General features: G+C 45.0%; 1 protein-coding gene across 2 annotated transcripts in view; it reads left to right on the forward strand.

The window, feature by feature from the left end:
• The window catches only part of LOC111855600 (carboxyl-terminal PDZ ligand of neuronal nitric oxide synthase protein), a 62,702-nt gene that overhangs the window by 34,192 nt on the left and 6,547 nt on the right, over nt 1-21,963 (forward strand). For both annotated transcript variants that reach the window (XM_072714512.1, XM_072714513.1), the window contains exons 8-10: nt 2,370-2,507; nt 4,432-4,597; nt 7,215-7,518. In XM_072714512.1, coding sequence (XP_072570613.1) covers nt 2,370-2,507; nt 4,432-4,597; nt 7,215-7,518 — 608 coding nt within the window. The remainder of the gene's footprint in view (nt 1-2,369; nt 2,508-4,431; nt 4,598-7,214; nt 7,519-21,963) is intronic.

Consider the following 21,963-nt stretch of genomic DNA (forward strand, 5'->3'; position numbering starts at 1 on the left):
CCCCTGCAGAGGCTGGGGGGTGAGGGCAGAGGCTGGGGGGTGAGGGCCTTGCTCGGGTGCCCATGGACACGTGACTGTTCTGCAGAGGCTGGGCCCGAACCAGCTACCTTCCGATCACAGGATATGTGGGTTTGGGAAATTAGCTAATGAATCATACATGTTACTGATAACACGAATGACTTAGGCTCCTTTGTAGGAAAGCCGATTTGAGCCAAAGGTCCTATTTGGCACTACCAGTGGAAGGGGGCACTCTGTCATCCTGGTATTCAGCCCCTGGTGGAAGGGGGCACTCTGTCACCCTGGTATTCAGCCCCTGGTGGAAGGGGGCACTCTGTCATCCTGGTATTCAGCCCCTGGTGGAAGGGGGCACTTTGTCACCCTGGTATTCAGCCCCTGGTGGAAGGGGGCACTCTGTCACCCTGGTATTCACCCCCTGGGCTGCTCCATGGCACAGTGGTGGCACCTCGCTATACAAATGACACGCCTCAGCTCAGCCGCTTGACACTGCAGTATTTCGGAGTAAATCCTGCAGACAGCACAGTATCTAGAAGTTAGACACCTGCCACATCAGCCGCATGTGTTTCCTCTCTCTTTTATTTGAACCGCGTCGGTTGGTTGCCGGGCAGCCATCGCTCTGAGGAAAGGGGACACGCAGTTGGGGAGTAAGCGTGTAATCCTGTTTGCTGGTGTAAGGCCTGTGCATTAGTGAGATAAACTGGGTCTGGTTGTGTGAATTTTGGCAATAACTCCAAGGGGGACAAAATTAGATTGGTACAGTAGCCAGTGTGTTCAAAGAAGGCAAAGCAGTGCAATGTAAATAAACTTTATGCAGCTGCAATGGTGATCTTCACATTATGCAGGCTAACCTTGTCAGTCCCACAAAACCATGTTAATTAACGAGCTGACAAGCACTGGCCTAAGAGGAGCCCCCAGCTCTCTACAGACCAGGACAGCGGCAGTACGCACTTGTTCTGTAGTATAAATACATGCTTAGATCTAAATCTAAGGTACGACGGTGCTTTCATGCTTAATTGACCATATATTATCGAGTATTTATCACTGCTTATTCAGGTCTCAGCTGCTAATGTAATATTCAGCTTTCACAATATGAAGCTAATAATGTGTAATACTTCATTGGGTAAATGCTTATAAATCCCTGGATTTACATGAAAAGCATTTAATATGACTGACAAATTAAAAATAAAATCAGTACGGAATCGATATTCAGTATGTGTAGTGTAACTGCCATGAAATATGACAAACAGCATATTCATTCAGTACAGGACCAATTACAAACCCTTACTCCCACCTACTGGCTGGACATGCCAGTGACACCATTCATTCTATTTTTCATTGGCTCCTGAAGTGGACACCCAATCAGCACAGGGCGACACACAGGATAGAGGCGGGGTTTGAGCCCCTAGCCTGGGAGGAGCGAGATTACAGTGCTCCTTGCTGAAGCAGAATAGTGAAATTAAGCACGTGTGTATATACAAACTAATAAATAATATTGCTTCTAAACATTTTTCTTTTTTTTTTGCATTTAATAGGTATCTTATCACCAATTCACATTAATATATATATGTTTTCTTATTCCAGATTACTGTTATGCCAAATGTATAAATGTTTTGCTCTGTTACTGTCACTCAAGAGTACAGTGGGGAGAATTTAAGCTCTATTCTTATGTATCTTAAATGTGGCACCTCAACATAAATCATGTATGAATGAAGTCAGAGTTTAATATAAAACTATGAACCTGTTTTCTGTTCTATTCTAGTCTTTTTCTGTGAATAAGGTTTTGCCATTTAAAGTAATTTGGTGGGAAATAACTCTTTAGTTCCTCTAGAACAGCGGTTTGATCAAAGGTCTGCATCAGATGTTTGACCAAAGCCAGAGCTCCGAACCGGCTACCTTCTGATCACAGGATATGTGGGTGTTGTGTATTCATCTCCACAGAACAAAAAATAACATTTCCTGAATTTTAAGGAATTAACAATGACCTTCGATGTGGATACCAATATATAACAATCATGGGAACGTAACCCAAAGGCACATTTAATGCTCTCTGATAATTTCGAATCCCTGTCATGAGGGGGGGGGGCGGGGGCATTATGACAGGTCAGTGTGTGTGTGAAGTTTGGTGGTTATATATTGTACATCAGACCATGTTAACCCTTTTTATATTAACCCTTTTGATTCATAAGGTGCATTACCAGCTGGGTCCAGATTAACTTGCAGTGGTCCGGACTTTGAAAAGCCCCTGCTCTAGAGTAATATTTTTTGCAGTGAGGCAAGTGGCCCCTGTTTAGCCACAGTCCTCCTCCCCCAGCCCTCCACATTCTGGTGACCCCCCCACTTCTGTGTTTCAGGATTTTGGGAAGGGCTCGTCCTGCATGGTCTCCCCCAGCAGCCCCACGGTTACCCCACTGGCTGCGCAGCATCACCTCCAGCTCCTGCAGCTCCAGCTGCAGCAGCAGCAGACGCAGACGCAGGTGGCCGTTGCACAGGTAAAGCCATCAAGGCTCCATGAGGGGCACTGTGACATCACTCAGACCCAACCAATGTCTGCGTGCCAGGAAAGCATTTCCTGTCACATGACACAGACAACTCACCATCTTATTAAGACGAATTCATACATTAAAGATGCCCCTTTTATGATTCTCTTTTCTCACTGATGTGAGAAATTGGGCTTTAAAATGCACCCGGTGGGGGGATTGACATGCAGTGTTAGTCACTGAGAGATTTAACCTTCCGAGACCCAATAAACTGTGAAATAGAGGGAAGGTAAACAGGCAGTGACTTTAGTGGAAAGGATAATTTCCTACTATTCGTCTATGCTTGTGTCAGTCTGAGAGGAATACAGTGACTTTTACTTTAATTGAGTCAACGGTTTGTAACAATTTAATAGATTTAACGGAAAGGAATGATCAGTAGATCTTTCACCTGGTCATGTTGCAAAGAGTCAAACAGTAATTGGTTTTCTTATTTCAAATTATGCTAGCAGATGTCATTGCAGGCCCTCTAGATACGTCTCAATTTTGTTCAGGTCGTCATCAGCTATAATTTGCTGGGAGAGAACTGGCGTGAAATCACTGGATTATGCAATTAATGTTTTAATATAGAAAGAAAACGTATGTATATATAAATACCCCATAAATTCACAAGGAAGGTTTTTATCAATAGAAGGAGTTCATTCAACAAAAGCAGCGGTCATAAAAAACAATGAGCCGGAGCAACTGTATAATCCAACCAGTAAAGTCAGTCCAAACTCTACTGCTCAACTTTGAACAAAGCCTTTGGAGGGGAGCTCATTCTAACCCTGAGCAGGTGACCAGGCTTTGTAGTGTGGTAGTGGCCTCAATGCACACTTGGATTTTCAATTGCATTTACATTAACTTCATGTAGCAGAAGCTTTTGACCAGCTGAGGCAAACAGCACATTACAAACATAGAACTGTCAAGGAGTCGACTTGAGGAGGTATAAGTGCAGCTAGACTGAGCTTCTGATGAATTTCCAGGTACAGGTGTAAGCAGTATAGGAGGAAGAGCTACACAACATCACCCAAACAAAGCTTCTATTCAAATTAGCGGAAAATGCAACATGAAACGCATTCGGGCATCATCGAGCAATGTAGGCGATGTAGTGCAGGTTTTCCTGGAACACCTCACATTCATCGCTTCATAAAGGTTGGCCACACGTCCGCTGTGAAACTGCACTCTTTCACAAATGTAAAACAAATAAACAAATTCAGTAACTAAATGCAGGTAGGCTCGCTCTAGCTGTCTACAGAGATTACTGCAACTTTGGCAACTTCATTAAAAATACTTTCTGCTTCAGAGACCAGTGCATTGTACGACTGAGTAGAATTTCAGTTTTCTGATGGAGCCTGAATCAGTTAATGAATAGATAGTGTAACATGGAATTTGCATTTGTTTGGACACTGAGACTCAATTACCACTAGGGGGAGCTTTAAGCACAGAGAAGTCCTAAGGATATACGGAGTTCTGAGAATCTAACCCTGGCATAAAATTGCATGTTACTGACATTTCGCATTTATTATTTATATTATCTTGGCTTTATTGTTTTCAGACCAATAATGTCAAAGAAAATTGTTGCCAGGATTTTTATAGTCTATTATCTTGTCATATTATGCAACAAAAATAGCTTAGGTCACCGGAATTGTATCTAATTTAAAAGCGCTGGGATTAAATCTGGAGAACCTTATTAGATTTGGTGTAACAGTCATGCGTATTTATGGGTGCTGTGCGAAACGCGTGGGTTTGTGGGTGTAATGTAAATCAGAAAATGTCAGTGATACACAAACAACAGCAAAGAGCAGCCAGGTGCAGAGAGAGTAGCAGACGCCCTGCATCCTCGGCTCTTTGCCGGCTCGCTGCTGTCGGCTCTCACAGCATTCTCATGCCCTGGCAGCTGCAGCTCCTGAAGGACCAGATGTCTGCCGAGACGGCGGCCCGGATCGAGGCCCAGGCCCGGGTACACCAGCTGCTGCTGCAGAACCGGGAACTTCTGCAGCATGTGGCACAGCTGGTCCAGCAGCTCAAAGACCTGGAGGTCAAAGCTCATCGAAGGAGCCCCAGTAAGTGAAGGGCAGGCCTGGGGCAGGACCAAGGCAGGACCGGGGCAGGACCAGGACCGGGGCAGGACCAGGGTAGAACTGGGGCAGGACCGGGGCAGGACCGGGGCTCTGTCATGCTCTTTCTAATTAATAACCGCTGTGTGACTTTAAAAATGGTAATTCCCAAAATCTGTCTGACAGCCTCTGCTTAATTAGTCACTGAAATCTTGATGCTTCAGCCAGATGACTGACAGTGGATGTCATGCACAGAAAAGGCTCAAAGTGAAAGCGCTGACAGGAGGCAGTGAAGACGCAGACTCACGACGTGGCTCTAATACTGGCCGCCAGGCAAACCACTTACTGTGGAAAGGAATACATAACACCAAACGATGACAGGAACAACAAAATATTATTTACAAAATATGCCCTATTATAATTCACATTATAAAGACAATAGACCTCTAATAATAATCATAATAACGGTACTAACATCCTATCTAGGGCATCCGCTGTGATCCTGTATTGTGCAAGTGATTATGGAAGCTTGGATCGATATTCCTTTTTTATACTCTCATTACTATCATAAGTACATAAAATACTGTTAAAATGGCTAAATATGCACTTACTCAATCAGTCCAGGCTTGAACACTATCTCTGAGTGCAGGGATTAACAATGCTCATTCTTCCTCTCAGCATGCAGTGTTTGGAGGTGGAATTAACGAGAGTGCTTCATTTGCGTTAATGTTGTACATTCATACTCAGACACCGGCCCTCAGCCCGCCTCGTTTCCGCAGGCGACCGTTTCCATTGGCTCTGGGATTCTGAGTGAGACGACCTTGCAGAGCTGCGGGTCAGGGCCTCCTCCGCACGGGGAATTAAGCGGAATGTGTTTCACATTTACTTTGTTTCAGTTTGTGTGCACCCCAGACCAAATCTGGACTAGGTCCATGCGATAACATGCAGCTGGTCTGCTGAGTCTTATAATTTCTCTTCAAACGTCGGAGGGCGATTGTGCGATTTTACTGCTGAGATAAGACCGCCACACATGGAAAGCTTTAGACGGAGACAGTTCAGGGGAAAAGTAAGGCTTACTGTAAACATTTCTGGAGGGACACACCATTAAAACAGGTTGTTCAGCCAAGAAAATAATGTGAAACAACAAAGCTTGAGTGTGAGTTATCTGCAGACCATTTGATTTCTGATGGTTCATCGCCCAGGGGTAGAAGTTGCACAACTACTGTGGTGCTAGTGAGACATTCTTGGGGCCAGAGTAATTCCGTCTCCTTTTCCAGCTCATGCGGTCTCTCCTTTAGGTTCTCCTCTTTTTTGGACTCTTGAAATATAAAAAAAATGGAGAAATCTGCTAAGTAATAAAGCTATTAACTACAAAAGAGGGTAAACAAGGCCATGAAGATGTGAATCAACTTTCTTTGTGTTGTTCTCATTTTTTGTGTGGTTTATATATACACCAGTCTCTCTGTCTTCCTGTTGCTTTGTCCTTCTCTTTCCCATTCTTCTTGGGCCCTTGGCTTTGTGTTGCCTGCTGTGTTTATTGAAATGAATTAGAGAGTTTGTTATCCTTATGAGCTTGTGTGGTCAGGCCTTTCAGGGTCAGTGATGCCATCTCTTCAGTCATATCACGCCCTGCGCTAACGTGGCCTTATCAGACTAATGGACTCTGGGTCATTTTGTCTTGTGTGTAGCATAGGAATCTATATTGAACGTTTGCTCAGGCTAAAGAAGGTCTCCAGCAGCACAGCAGCAGCCTCATACTGCCAGGGCTGTGGATAGTTGTGAGTGTGGAGCTTGGACACTTTCCCATGTCATCCAGATTGCATCCGGGTGCTCCAGTGTCCTCCTGCCACCCGAGGAAATGAGTTTAGGCACACTGGCGTGTCTAAGTTGCCGACAGTGTGTGGGTGTGAGCCTGGATTGGCTCTAGGGCAGCTCATGACTCTGATCCAGACAAGCAGCTGAAAGGTGGTTAATTATGATTGCAATCCATTCATTAATCCACGTTCAGTTTAGGCTTGGGTAATAAAAAATCTGTTTTTTCAAGCTTTTGAATGATTCACAATTTCAGGTTTTATATAGTATTTTTGTCTCGTCTCTTCACACATTGTTCCCTTCCACTGGGGGATTCTGGATGAAATGCTGGATGAAATTTGCTGTGCTGTCACTTTTGGTTGCATTTGACTTTCTACGAACTTTACACTTTCCGTACAAATGAGGCAACATCACCACATTATTTTTTATAGGCTCTTCCTACAGGAGGAGACCTACAGCCTGTGTCCATGTTGGTTTGCGGGTTTTTGTTCACAAGGTCCACAGATGATCGGGGCTGCTGGTGTTTGCAAATCAAGGTTTTTTTTCTTTCATTTTGCTAGACAGAAAATATTACTGTAACAAATATCTGAATGTAAAACCTTAATTTTATCGTTCTGCACATTGCATTAGAACCTCATTAAAACACAGTGGTGGTTCTGCTTGTTCCCTGAGATGCCACACTGAGCGGCTGCCTGTGTCGCCCATACCTAAGCTCAGCAGTGTTAATGATAGCACTGCGACAATGCCCTAGGGCTGCTGCTTTTGGTATGATCACTGTATGATGTGGACTGTACTATGTCCCCCTTTCTAGTCGAGCAGGAGTCCATATGGAAGTCTGTGTCGGTACAGTCCTTCTCGCTCAACCTGAAGAACCACTTCAGCCTGTTGAAGGATCAGCCTGTTACATCGACCCCGGCCGGACAGCCTGGGGTGTCCGTCCCGCTAGAGCTTGGAGCCGAGTCCTACGTCAACCTCCTCAACCTGGAGACTCCCATGGAGGGCAAAGGTCAGACCAACGGAGAAAGCGGAGATAACGGCCGGATTGCGGGCCTGTCTGACGTGCTGGAAAGCGAGATCGACACCAAAACTCAGATCCTCAGGACAGTGACTGAGCGGTAAGGTGGCATTTTTCCGACGTCGGTCCTCCTGACAATCATACCGATCAATAATTATTGGTGTATCAGTAATTATGTGAAGCTGAAATGAGCCCGTCGTTCCATACTGCTTGCTCTGTGTATCTGACCACAGCTGTGCAGTAATGGAAGTCAGAGGGCACCACCAATCACGAATTAGCCGGGGACAGTGAAATCTCCTCATTGGTTCTGATGGGGGAGAAATTGAGAGAGAACTGCATACAGCACATTCTCTCTCTCTCTGTCCTCCGCTGGGAGGCCTGGCAGCCCAAGCCATTCAGAGTCCTGCAAGGTTCCACTTTTGGAGACCTGCACCCGGCCGCACCCGGCCACACCCACACAGTACAGCACCATCACCCACCCGTGCACCCATGATTATTTCAAAGTTAAATCCACACCCGCCCGGGCCCGTTAACATTCTGCTCGTTACCCGCCCATTTGTATGTGAATGTTTGTCGAGGCGGTTATCTAATGGTGCGAAATTCCGAGTTGAGTGACATCACGTCCGACAATCTCCCGTTCGAGCTACCACATCTCGGAACAAACATGGCTGCCTCCATGAACACGCTGCTGTGTGTTGTTGCTTTATATTTTAGCAGATTTGGAGTGAGATTATTTTTTCCGAGTGACAAACAAACAAGAAACACGAACTAGTCAAACCACATTAAAATCTTTATAAAATATTTTAGCACATTCATAGCAATATTCTTTTTTTGAGAGGCAAACAAACTACAAACAAACCAAAGACACTAACTAGTCTGGTAAAAATCTGATATTGCATGATAGGATACTGTTTACGGTCATGATATGGTATTCTCTAAATCGAACATGTGCAGTTACATTTATAACTATTAATACATTTAACAAAATAAACATTTTTAAAGATTTATAAAATAGAATTACTGTTGAGTGTGTAAGCCGCCATGTTGAAATTACGTCACAGGGGCAACTCGGACAACAAAATCTTGTCCGACATCAACGTCATAAGAGGCGTGTTTCTGACGGGAAGTGACATTTTTCGTGACGTTTCGTGACGTTTTCATCCGAGTTCCGACTTGGAGAGAAATAATCGAAAGCACCATAAGGTACCCCTGACATACTGAACACACTGTGATGATGACAATTTGCACATGATAGTCTAATACATAGATATTTTCGCTTATATGTTATTTTTGCAGGCTACAATACTGTTTTGATTGACCTGCTACCCGCCCGTGTGTAATGAATTACCCGCCCGTAAAATTCCAGAACATTAAAATCTGCCCGTTTCAGCAACTATCTGCGGGTACCCATTGGGTACCCACGGGTACCCGACCCGGTGCAGGACTCTGAAGCCATTACAAATGGGACAAATCGGGCAGGCCAATCGGGCAGGCCCCCTCCCCCACCATGTCTCCATTTCTTCTGTGGTCTTTTCCCATAGTTTAAGCTTGGAATTTGGAGTGACAGACTCTTTACGTCCCATAATGCCTTGCATATCTTCCTTTGAAAGCAAGATGGTTCATTATGTACAGTACATTCATCATTACTGTCTTTGAGTTGAACACCTGCTCATGTCACGGACGTTTAATTGTTACAAGAGTAGCTTTGTCAAAAGACGCGGGCAGCACTGGTGTTCAGGCGGTGAACTATGCCTGCACACCAGCAGCTGCCTTCCAAATTTGATCCATGCGGCCCGGAGACACAAAAGCCTCTTTGTGCGTAAGAAGATTGCAGGAAAATCATGTTTTTGGTACAATTACGACTTTCCTGAAAGTTCTCAGGGGAGGCTTTATTTTACGGCCCATTCCAGTCGTTTCAGGATGTCACACGTTTGTAGATCAGAGACTTGAATCCTTGCAGGCTGAATAGCTGAAAGGTGAGATATACCTAACCCAGTTTCACCACCATCCTCCCATCCATACGAGTTAACCATTACCCGTCCGACAAATTCTTTATATGCAGAACACCACTAAATCAATTTTTGAGGCAATTTACCCTAGTCAGAGGTTATTTTTGATACGAAATCACCATAAATCCTGTGTTTCCAGAAATGCACCTGGTTTTGCCGTAATGTGCCTATATAACGCTAATGCGTAGACAGAAAGCCAGTGATGCAGGCTGACAAGAAGTCGTGCTGTGAGGTCAATGTGGTCTTTAAGCCAGAATGTGACTGCAAATATGATGAATGTTTCCTGAGTCTGAAATACGACACATGAACATATTTTTCTCTTATTCACTATAACATTTAGCGATACAGTGGCAGTCAAAAGTTTTTGCACACACTATGATTTTCTACATTTGCGTGTTGCTCACTTAACTTTTACTAAATATCCACTAAATATTCTTTGCTAACACATACATTTACAGCATGTTCACCATTTGAGTACTTTTATTAGCAAGAAAATGTGATATCTTTGATTCATCAAAGTAACCTCCTCTAGCAGTTATAACAGCAGAGAAAATTCAAGGCATTCTTTCTACAAGGGAGATTACATGCTGCTCTGTTTAATGGGATGAAACAGGTAACTAGTGCATTTAAAGTTAAAGGTCAGCCTAGAATTTGACTGCCATCTCCACACAACCAGTTACCAGGATGTCAGACATGCACTGTTACTGTACATACTCTTTCCATGTTATAAAGGAAACTTTTTTTATTTGACTTCAATTGTATTCATTCATTTATAGTTGTTCACTCAATTTTCCAATGTTTAACAAGACAGTTTAAGACATAAATGGAAAAGTGGTAAAAGCCTGTGATGTGCAAAACCTTTTGACTGGTATTTTGACACATCCAATACATACAAGTACAAATTTTGTATTTTGGTAGTATTAAATATAGAAAAAGATGGAGTAAATTAATATTTCGCATAAAGGTTTGTGTCATGTATTGAGGGCGTAAGTATGGCGAGAGCTAGAGGGAGTTCCAGTGCCTTGGAATAATAAACAAAAAGAAAGAGCAGACCGGCTGCACCGTCTGCAGAAATGTCATGACACAGAGATATTGAGGCCTAATTACAGAAATAAGGTGGAGACGTAACAGTCTGCATCACAGAATTTCCTGTGTAGCGTGTTCAGACCTCCCTGTCTGGAGCTGTGAGCTTAGGGACCACCAAGCCTGTCCATGTCTGAGCGTAAGAGTCTGCATGGGCATATCAAGCGAGCTTCCTCACTCATTAAATCTTTATTTTAATGCTTGCGCAGTCAATTCTGTTGCCTAATGCGTATGAATTTTATATTTATTTTATATAACCTGTAAAATACGGCTATCTGGGATTTACATATTATTATTAGCACTGCTAACAAACGTAATGTTTCCTGTAGGTTTGTCAGACCCATATTGTTACATTAGCTAGCCCCATTGCTTCCTTTGCTGCGTGATTGACGTCACAGCCCCGACTGTAGAGGGGAATAGATTTGCCACCCAGATGCGATCAGATGAAAACAAACGAAAATAGCGACATCAAGAGACTCACCCCCCCCCCCCCCCCCACCAACCCACAGTCAGCCTCAGGAAGTAGAATTGATCTCCCTGATTGGTCTTGTGTATGTGTGTGTGTGTGTGTGTGTGTGTGTGTGTGCGTGTGTGTGCGCGTGCGTGTGTGTGTGTGTGTATGTGCGTGTGTGTGCGAGCGGGTTTACCTATCCTTAATGTCCCCATAACGTGATAAATATTTGTTTTTTTTCCCTTATGGGGACCGGTTTCCTGGTCCCCATAAGAGAAAACTCTATTTTATAAAAATCGGTGACTGCTATGAAAAAACTAAAAATGCAAAAACTCTTGTATCTTGTTAGGTTACTTATGGTTATGGTTAGGGCAGGGTAGGGGTTAAGGTTGTCATAGTTAGCATTAGCATTTTTCCCATTGAAATGAATGAGCGGTCCCCATAAGGATATGTTTACCCTACATGTGCGTGTATGTGTGTGTGTGTGTGTGTGTGTGTGTGCTCCTTATCCCTGGCCGGCTGCTCCATGCATAGCTAAATTAAGGCGCCGCTTTAAAAAGGAGAAGCCGACCTTTTCGTCCAGTTGGCCATTCATTGATTCCCTCACGCGTTACACAGAGTCATCGCCGCCACCTGCCTGCGGACTGGGGGGAGCCGCTCACTTCATCTGCGCTTTCAAGCAAAGGCTGAATAGCAACAGCAGTATTTAATTAATCTGCCTAACTTGTGGCTACCTGTGGGGAGTCAGGCAGCCAGCGAAGCCCATTCTGCTCACTTAACACCAAAACGTCCATCTGCTTCCAGCCACTTACCCTGGGCAGGGTGTTTCTGCGGGGTGGGCACCTATGTCATGCGGCACAGGGCACAGTGTTGCAGCACATCCTGATTGACGATACCAGTCAGAATAGAAACATCAAAGTGTCAAATTTTGGTCTTTTACGTTGTCAGAAAACTTACAAACTTATATCAGTTGTTGTCCATAAACAAATTAGAAACAAATGAGCAAACTGTCGTAAATAACCAGCAGAAGAACAAATGAATAACAGGCAAGGGTGATCCATTCAGTTCACGCTTCTTCTGTATTTATTGGTTCATAGGCTGAAGAATGTGACTTTCTGCTAACTTGAATTAATGTATTACAAATGTCTTTGCAGCATTTCCTGAAGTTCATTCCTCATGTCCACAATCCGTTTCTCAAGAGCTGTGTACTCCGTGCATGTTTGACGTTTAGAGGGTTTTTTGGGGTTTTTGAGATAATTGTAGTTGCCTATATTAAAAATTTAATCCATATTAATACTATATAGTTTCGATATCATTTACGTGGTTCTGAAGATTTGAAGATAAGCTTAATCATCGCGATCGCCTTTCAAGGATGAAGACAGGGGAGAAAGCTCCAGAAATTCAAAATCCTTCGTAAAGATTTTTTTTTAATGGCTTCACTGTAGCTTTTAAAGGACAAAAAAAAATGTAAAAGGCTTTTAACAGTCTCTTTGATGCCGGCAAATGAACTTTCTGGAAGATTTGCCTTGTAATATTGAATCTCTCACAGATTCAGCACTGCAGTGGGACTCTTGGTTTCTTCTTAGCAGAAAAGACCAAGCAGCAGGTGGCCGATTCCCACAATGCAGCCGGAAGCGAGTAAAGGGCAGTTTTATTGTTTGTATGGGTCCTGTCCTTAGTTTCCGGAGTGAATCAATATTCATTGCATGTGTGGCCTTTCGCACATGTCAGAGCCCCTGAGCAGCTGCGTGTTTTAGTAATACTGTCTCACAATCTTAGATAAGATCAATCTTTTAACAAAGGTGTCATTTTTTTAAGCTGGTTTGTTTATACATCAGAGCTGGTGCTACTTCCCAAGAACCAGAATCCTGAAGGTTGCCATACAGTTCAGAATTTCATATGTTTGTTTCTGTAGCGAAGAGAAGGATATAACATTTGGATATTTTACTTATTTATATTATGCAAAACATACTGTATACATGTTGGATTTGGGTAGAGTACTGTTACAGCTGTAAAAATTAGATCTATTAGCTGAAATGACACTGGAAAAACGTGAACCTTTGTAAATAATCAACAGCTTGACCTTCTGTCTGCAGAGTACTTACAGTCACATATACATAATGGGCCTTCCCTGCAGCATCAGAGACACACACAAACACACTGCAGTGACTCATGTCCTCTCAGACACACCAAGAAGGGAACTGGCGCTTTCCAGCTCACAGTCACACAGGCAGGATGACAGACTGGACCGGTCATGTGACAAGGAGAGGCTGAGGGCAGACCGGACCGGTCATGTGACGAGGAGAAGCTGAGGACAGACCAGACTGGTCATGTGACGGGATGAGGCTGAGGACAGACCAGACTGGTCATGTGACGGGATGAGGCTGAGGACAGACCGGACCGGTCATGTGACGAGGAGAGGCTGAGGACAGACTGAACTGGTCATGTGACAGGATGAGGGTGAGGACAGACTGGACTGGTCATGTGACGGGATGAGGGTGAGGACAGACCGGACCGGTCATGTGACGAAGAGAGGGTGAGGATAGACCAGACCAGTCATGTGACGGGATGAGGGTGAGGACAGACCGGACCGGTCATGTGACGAAGAGAGGGTGAGGATAGACCAGACCAGTCATGTGACAGGATGAGGGTGAGGACAGACTGGACTGGTCATGTGACGAGGATGAGGCTGAGGACAGACTGGACTGGTCATGTGACGAGGACAGACTGGACTGGTCATGTGACGAGGAGAGGCTGAGGACAGACTGGACCGGTCATGTGATGAGGAGAGGGTGAGGACAGACTGGACTGGTCATGTGACGAGGAGAGGCTGAGGACAGACTGGACTGGTCAGGTGACGAGGAGAGGGTGAGGACAGACTGGACTGGTCATGTGACGAGGAGAGGCTGAGGACAGACTGGACCGGTCATGTGACGAGGAGAGGCTGAGGACAGACTGGACCGGTCATGTGACGAGGAGAGGGTGAGGACAGACTGGACTGGTCAGGTGACGAGGAGAGGGTGAGGACAGACTGGACTGGTCATGTGACGGGATGAGGGTGAGGACAGACTGGACCGGTCATGTGAGGAGGAGAGGCTGAGGACAGACTGGACTGGTCATGTGACGGGATGAGGGTGAGGACAGACTGGACCGGTCATGTGACGAGGAGAGGGTGAGGACAGCGCCGTGATTCACTCGGCCCTCCTCTTGCAGAAAGAGCCTTGGCAAAGGCAGGATGTCAGTAGTCATTTCCACCCCCTCCCCACACACACCCCCAACCCCCAACCCCCCACCATTTCCTGCTAATGGCTTTTCCAAAGACAGGCCGTTCCTTATATGTAACACAGTTAACGTCTACCTAGCATCAGCTGGTTCCAATATGGCGGCTCGTTAGCTAGTTATTTTATGGCTGCATGGTCACAGGAGAGGTGTAATGGGTTGTGTGCCCATCGGGGGGTGAGGGGGGGGGCACACACTGTTGTGTAACACTAAACACAGTTGTACACCTGACACAAATTACATCACTTCTGTTTATCCATCTTGGGTACAGATTTCTCTGGAAAAACTTAACTGTACATGTCAGTGAAGGAAAAGAAGAAAACATTAGTAGAGGGGACCACAGGAAGAAAAGATACATCTGTTTATCTGGGCTGAGGAATTCCAGCAGTCCACAGCTCTGACATAATTCTACCAACAGATACACACGCAGATGTCCACATTTTGGCTACAAATGCTTTTTAATTTGGAGGGCAATACCAGTGACTTTCACGACGTTTCATTTGCAGCAATAGACAAGAAATTGCATTAGCATTCTTTACTGGTACTTCCATCTGTAGATAAGAAGGCAGTGCAGTTTTTTTTCACATTTTCAAAGCCAGGGAAGAGATAAGGTCAAGTGCACAGGTGGCCTGGGCATTGTTTAAGGCAGATAAATGCCAGTCACATGAGGTCATGTAGAGGGCACAGTGCATAAGCAGATTCAGAGAGTCTTTTTCTTTCAGGTGTTAATTAAACCACTAAGCAAACGCTAACTAGTAATTATGCTTTCCTGGGAAGTTTAAATTAGGATTGTGGTTCAGTGGTTTGCAGTATAGCCTCACACCTATACAGCTGGGGGTTCAGATCTTGCTTTGGGCTCTCTATGTATGGAGTTTACATACTCTCCCCAGATGCAGGGGTGGACTGGAGGGGAGCCAGGGAAGCTTCCTCAAGGCCCTTGTCCCCCCAGCGATGTCGAGGGCCCCCCACGGACTGCAAATCTCACATATGTGCAAAACATTTGTGAGGATTATGGTGCTCATGTCATGCATATTACTGTATATTGGCTTGTGATATGCTACTTTTATATCTCATTTCATGTATACAGTCTCATTATATACAAAATTATTTGGTGCAATACATAAACAATTTGGAAATGTAATAGTTTGTAATGTTTTGTAGTCAAATAAGGTTTTCAAGGCGTGTATTTAATGAAAAAAGCATATTTGTGGAATTTGCTAACTATTGCAGTGCATGATGGGTACATTATGTGGAGGCTACTTAAATATCATCTGCAACTGCTGCAACTGGTGTAGGCAAACCCTAGGTGTACATCTGGAAAGCGGGGGACCATGGTTTTGCCCCAGGGCCCAGTGTACAGTTGTTCCTTCGTTGGCTCTGTTACTCTCACCATATGCTACATGCATACTCTCCAAATGTTCTGTATGCTGCATGAACACTCTCCCCATATGCTCTGTGCTTACTCTCCCCATATGCTCTATGCTTACTCTCCCCATATGCTCTATGCTTACTCTCCCCATATGCTCTATGCATGCTCTTCCCATATGCTACATGCATAATCTCCAAATATTCTGTATGCTGCATGAACACTCTCTGCATATGCTCTGTGCATACTCTCCCCATATGCTCTGTGCATACTCTCCACATATGCTCCATGCATACTTTCCCTATATGCTCTATGCATACTCTCCCCATATGCTATATGCATACTCTCCCCATATGCTCTATGCACACTCTCCCTATATGCTCTATGTGTACTCTCCTTATATGCTCTATGCATATTCTCCCCATGTGCTCTATGTGTATTCTCCCTATATGTGGACAGATTTGCTCTGGGTATTCCCGTTTCTTCCTGAATTCTAAAAACACGTGCTTGGACAAAATGGCATCAATACATTCTTCCTAATGTGCTTGTGTGCTCTGTGATGGACTGACATCTCATCAGGAGTGTGCTGTGCCTGGTGCCTTGTGCTTTGTGCTTTCTGGGATAAGCCCTAGGCTGACTGTGACCCTGAACAGCCCAAGTGCCTTACAGAATAATCGATGGATGGGGTAAAGAGTTATTAAAAGCTGTGAGAGGTGTGCATGTATTAGGCAGGAAGCGAGGCACTTACTGTAAGGCCTGAAGGCATCGTGGCTTGTTATGTGGCGTTCCCTCCCCCATGCTCTGTGGGGTCCGCTTGGGCTGTATTTGGTGTGATGAAGCGAGGCACATTTGAACCCTGAAATGAGAGCATGATGATGGACAGCCTCAGGGGAGAGCACTGGGTCTCTGACATCCGTGATAGGTCAGCTAGGTCAGTTTATTATTATTATTATTATTATTATTATCATCAGATGTCGTTGTAGTAATAGTAATAGCAGCAGTAGTGTGTGTGTGTGTGTGTGGTGTGTGGCTCAGTGTGCCTGTGATTTAAAAATCGCAGGTTTAAATCCTGAGGTCAGCAGAGTGATGTCACCCTTGGGCCCCTGAGTGAGGCCCTTAAGCCCCAGTTGCTGCAGGGGCTGGGTGACCCTACTTTCTCTATTGTACCTCGCTTTAGATACCAGCATCTGCTAAACAAACGTAAGTCATAGTAGTGCTTACTGTTCTAGACACTAACATATTGTTGAATTTCCTTATGTGTAATATGCCTTCTTAAAGTTTCAATATTATTATTATTAGTAGTAGTAATTTGTGTGCCAGAGTAAGTGCACTTTATTTCTTTTGTGTATAGTGAATGTAGTCTTGTCACCTTTACCGCCCAATTCCCATCATTCAACAAAAGAAATTCCCAGTAAAACCTTCAGTTACCTCCAGTCTCACCATCACAATAACTCATATGTTCACAACTGATAGTTCAAAATGACCTTGTCGGATTTAAAGCACTTAAGTGGTCCAATTATGCCTATTATTGTAATTTTACCTCTAGCTCAATAACGGGTCAAACACAGTACTTATCTTGTCATTGAGGTGGGCAGTTGCGGTGATGTTTAGCTAGAGATACCAGATAACCATTTCCAAAGCAATAAATGGTTTTTCAAGTCCAATTTTTTCATACAAACCCTTATTATAAATTCATTAGAAATTCTGAAATGGACATGAAGTGTCAAGCTCGATTACATTGATTTATTTGACTATTGTGTTTTGACCATGTAAAGGAAAAAGGTTGGAAGATGGGTGGATGGATGGCTAAATGGATGGATGGATGGATGGATGGATGAGATTACAGGTACACAGGAATATACATATATTGTGTCAGGTGTCACTTCAGCTGTTCTACAATATGAAAATCAATTGGAAAACAACCCAGTAAAGCTCTGAATGAAATACTATAACTTTTTTCTTCATAAATATTGCCAATATATTTTGATACACAGGGATGGTATATATTAGTCAAGTTATTATTTATATATACACACTACAACCCTGTATTGCATAGGACAGTAGAATTTAAAGTTGGAATATTTCTCAAAATACAAGCAAAGCAGATGATTTAACCAGTGAACCCTTTCGTTAAACACCCGCAGACTTGGCTGATACTATTATGACGACTTTGCCTTCACAGAGACCATCCTGGCCCTTCACCCGCAGTCTTGGCTGATACTATTGTGATGGCTTTGCCTTCACAGAGACCATCCTCGCCCTTCACCCGCAGTCTTGGCTGATACTATTGTGATGGCTTTGCCTTCACAGAGACCATCCTCGCCCTTCTGTCGCAATCTTGGCTGATACTATTGTGATGGCTTTGCCTTCACAGAGACCATCCTCGCCCTTCACCCGCAGTCTTGGCTGATACTATTGTGATGGCTTTGCCTTCACAGAGACCATCCTCGCCCTTCTGTCGCAATCTTGGCTGATACTATTGTGATGGCTTTGCCTTCACAGAGACCATCCTCGCCCTTCACCCGCAGTCTTGGCTGATACTATTGTGATGGCTTTGCCTTCACAGAGACCATCCTCGCCCTTCTGTCGCAGTCTTGGCTGATACTATTGTGATGGCTTTGCCTTCACAGAGACCATCCTCGCCCTTCTGTCGCAGTCTTGGCTGATACTATTGTGATGGCTTTGCCTTCACAGAGACCATCCTCGCCCTTCTGTCGCAGTCTTGGCTGATACTATTGTGATGGCTTTGCCTTCACAGAGACCATCCTCGCCCTTCTGTCGCAGTCTTGGCTGATACTATTGTGATGGCTTTGCCTTCACAGAGACCATCCTCGCCCTTCACCCGCAGTCTTGGCTGATACTATTGTGATGGCTTTGCCTTCACAGAGACCATCCTCGCCCTTCTGTCGCAGTCTTGGCTGATACTATTGTGATGGCTTTGCCTTCACAGAGACCATCCTGGCCCTTCACCTGTAGTCTTGGCTGATACTATTGTGATGGCTTTGCCTTCACAGAGACCATCCTGGCCTGCAGCAGACTCTCTCTGGTCACTCTGAAAGCTCCAGCCCTGTCTGGGCTGACAGTCTGTCTGATGGTCTCACTTCACCTTCTGTTTGGTACAGGTACAAGGAGCCCCCAGTTTGTTCCTCCTCCTTTTAATCTAGAATCACCGTCACGCGTGTCCTGTCTGTCACGCGTGTCCTGTCTGTCACGCGTGTTCTGTCTGTCATGCATGCATGCCCGCCATCTGGCTCTGCTTACCCCGCATGTGTGCCTCGCTCAGGGCGTATGTCCCATTAAGGAAAGCCCATCCCTGGCTCTTCTTGGCAGTCACTGCCGAATGGGCGAAGAATGCTTTGATTTGTGCACAGTGCATGTGGGGAGTGACGGGAGGGACATGAATTTTTGTGGTGGGGTGGATGCTGTGAGCGGCTCCTCCGTTTGCCCAAGAGGCCGAATGTGCATTAGCCTGTGAGAGAAAGGCTTCACATAAGCCAGTTAAAGGTTAGCGGGGTCTGCCGTGAGAGGTCTGCCGTGAGAGATATGCCGTGGCCTTTTAGCTGCAACTACATATTTCACTTTATTTTTGATTAATTTTAAAGCCACAAGAACCCTTTATGTACTTTGGTATAGCTTTCCTTTGGCTAAATTATGATAAAATTGTAAATGAAATAGTTAAGAAGTGAAAGCGTTACTTCTTTTGATCATTGTCCAGCATACAGAGACAGACCCTCATTTTGGCCTTTTTCGCTATTTCAGAGCCTGTGGATTCCATTTTTCCCTTACACTGCCGGAACCAAATGTAAATGGCATGAAAATGTCACTCGGTCGCACGTTAACATTGGTCTGGTGGGGCTCTGTAGGGATCTGCTACCATTCCTTTATTTTAAAGCCGTCCACTTCACTATATTTGAGCATAAGCAGAGATGGCTGTCGTGCAGGCCAGCGGATGTGTGGCTTCACATTCTGCAGTCCCTAATTAGTTAAACTCTCCACTGAACCGTTATTTTCCACCAAACCAAACTAATTTAACATTCTCCCTCATCATTTGCACTATTAGTGGTTCAAAGGACAGCCAGAAAGCCAGCATATACAGGAACCTGTCAGGACAGCATCGCCCTGCTTTGTAAGCTGTGATAGCTTAGCTTTTGCTGCAGTGTGGACATCACAAAGTCTTACTTGACTGTATGAAATTTCAATCTGCTCCTTAGGTCTCTTTCAACCATAAGACCTGGAAACTTTGCTGTTAACAGGATTTTGTGCTATTTTTTCACCAACTGGGAATTTACGGCCCTTGTAAAACATAGTTGTTGCTTTTGTTTATTCATTTCACTCTGCTATATAGCGGCGTGCAGCTCAGCAAGTTACAGAGCTGGGCCTTTTTCCAGAAGGTTGTGGGTTTAAATTGATCACATTAGGCCTGTGAGCAAAGGCCCTTAACCCTGCCTGCTCCTAGGATGCTGGCTCAGTCTGTGCTCCGTCCCCAGCTTTTCCTCATTTGTACATTACTTAGGAAAAACCGTCTGCTAAACACATGAAGTATGTTTACCGGCTGTGGGCGCTCTCTGCAGATGATGCCTTTTCTCCTCTCAGCTCTTATCATTTCTGTTTACAGTTGTTGCATTTTATGCCGCATCCGTAGGTTAAGGTGTCTGCCAAACATTCGCTGAAAAGTACAACCCATGTAGTCACTGAAATCTCCCGCATCAGCCCTGCCGCCCGCCACCAGAGTGAACGTGACTCACTCAGGAAGGCAGCCAGAGCCCTGGCTGATGCAGTGGCTGTAACAAAGGGCCAATGAAAATGGCTGAGGCTCGCACCTACCATTCTCAAAATGAGCCACAATACACGCAGACATATGGTGCTTTTATGACCGACAAACATGCTTTTTAAGGTGCATTTATCAATCTATAACGTTTCACCTACATTAAGTGTTTATGTCATAACTTTTAGTGGATGGTAAGAAATTAGAGATTAATTACAATATTATTAATAATTGAATTGTGTAATGAAATTTAATATTAATAATAATAAGAGCTGTGTAGCACTATATTTCGTAGTATGGCTTTCAAAAGAATTAGATTTATATTAAATAAAATCCTTTTTATTTGACACAAGGCCATAACTCTTATACATTGAAGAATCTTTGTGCTGTTCATTCGCCGTGTCCAGATTTTAAACATGTGTCTGTACTTTCCTGCAGTCCCTCAATAAGATTTAAAAACTTGGATGGGGAAAACAGGGACTTTGGTTTCTCCAAGCTTTGAAACCAAGCAGATCTGCTGACTCAGGCTGCATGTAAATAGGAAAGGAAAATGTATCACACAGCCAGGGTGGATCTTATATCATTCACACTCGAATTTTAGGCATTTCCACCTAACAGCAGGAAGAAACCCAACGTGTAGGATGTTTATTCGATGTACTGGCTGAAACTTGGCAAAAGGGAGTCAGATGGAAGGTTATAGCTACCAAGTCACTGTGGATTCCTCACATTCACTTCCTGAACACATGGCCTTTCCTGTGCAAGTGGTCATATGGGCCCCAGGTGCCCAGCCCCAATTTGGAAAGCACCCACCGAGATTAGGAATGCCATTGGGAAGGGGCGCGCTCCCTGAAGACGAGCCGAGCGGGGCGCGTTCCCTGAACGCGAGCCGAGCGGGCCGTCTGACGCGGGGCGCGCTCCCTGAACGTGAGCCGAGCGGGCCGTCTGACGTGGGGCGCGCTCCCTGAACGCGAGCCGAGCGGGGCTTCTGACGCGGGGCACGCTCCCTGAACGCGAGCCGAGCGGGCCGTCTGACGCGGGGCGCACTCCCTGAACGCGGGCCGAGCGGGCCGTCTGACTCGGGGCGCGCTCCCTCAACGCGAGCCGAGCGGGCCGTCTGACGCGGGGCGCGCTCCCTCAACGCGAGCCGAGCGGGCGTCTGACGCAGTTCTGTTCGGCTGCATCCAGGTTATTTTTAGCTGCCCAAGCATCTTAATTAATATATTTATTTTGAAGAATGGGGGAGGCCTGCGGGAGGCGCTGTGGGGCAGCAATAAGAGTCTAATCAGACAGGCTGTTTTACCACACGCAGCCCCAGCGGGAGCATATACACCCCCCTTAACCCCCCCGCCCTCACACTCACACTCACTGCTGGAGCGCACCACCCAAAGCAGTGGGAAAGGATTTAACTGAACTCCGCAGGGAGAGAAGATTAGACAAAAACCACAGAAAAGTTTACGAAGGAAATACTGATGCAGAATTTGCTGCCTCGCATTTAAACGCATCGCCTTCGCCCTTCAGCGGCCGATGGCCGAAGTCTTTCACGGGTCAAAAGAGCTTTGGGCTTGACGTGGGCGATGCTGATTAAAGGCTTT

The sequence above is a fragment of the Paramormyrops kingsleyae genome, chromosome 7 (assembly GCF_048594095.1).
Source record: "Paramormyrops kingsleyae isolate MSU_618 chromosome 7, PKINGS_0.4, whole genome shotgun sequence".
Taxonomy (NCBI): Eukaryota; Metazoa; Chordata; class Actinopteri; order Osteoglossiformes; family Mormyridae; genus Paramormyrops; species Paramormyrops kingsleyae.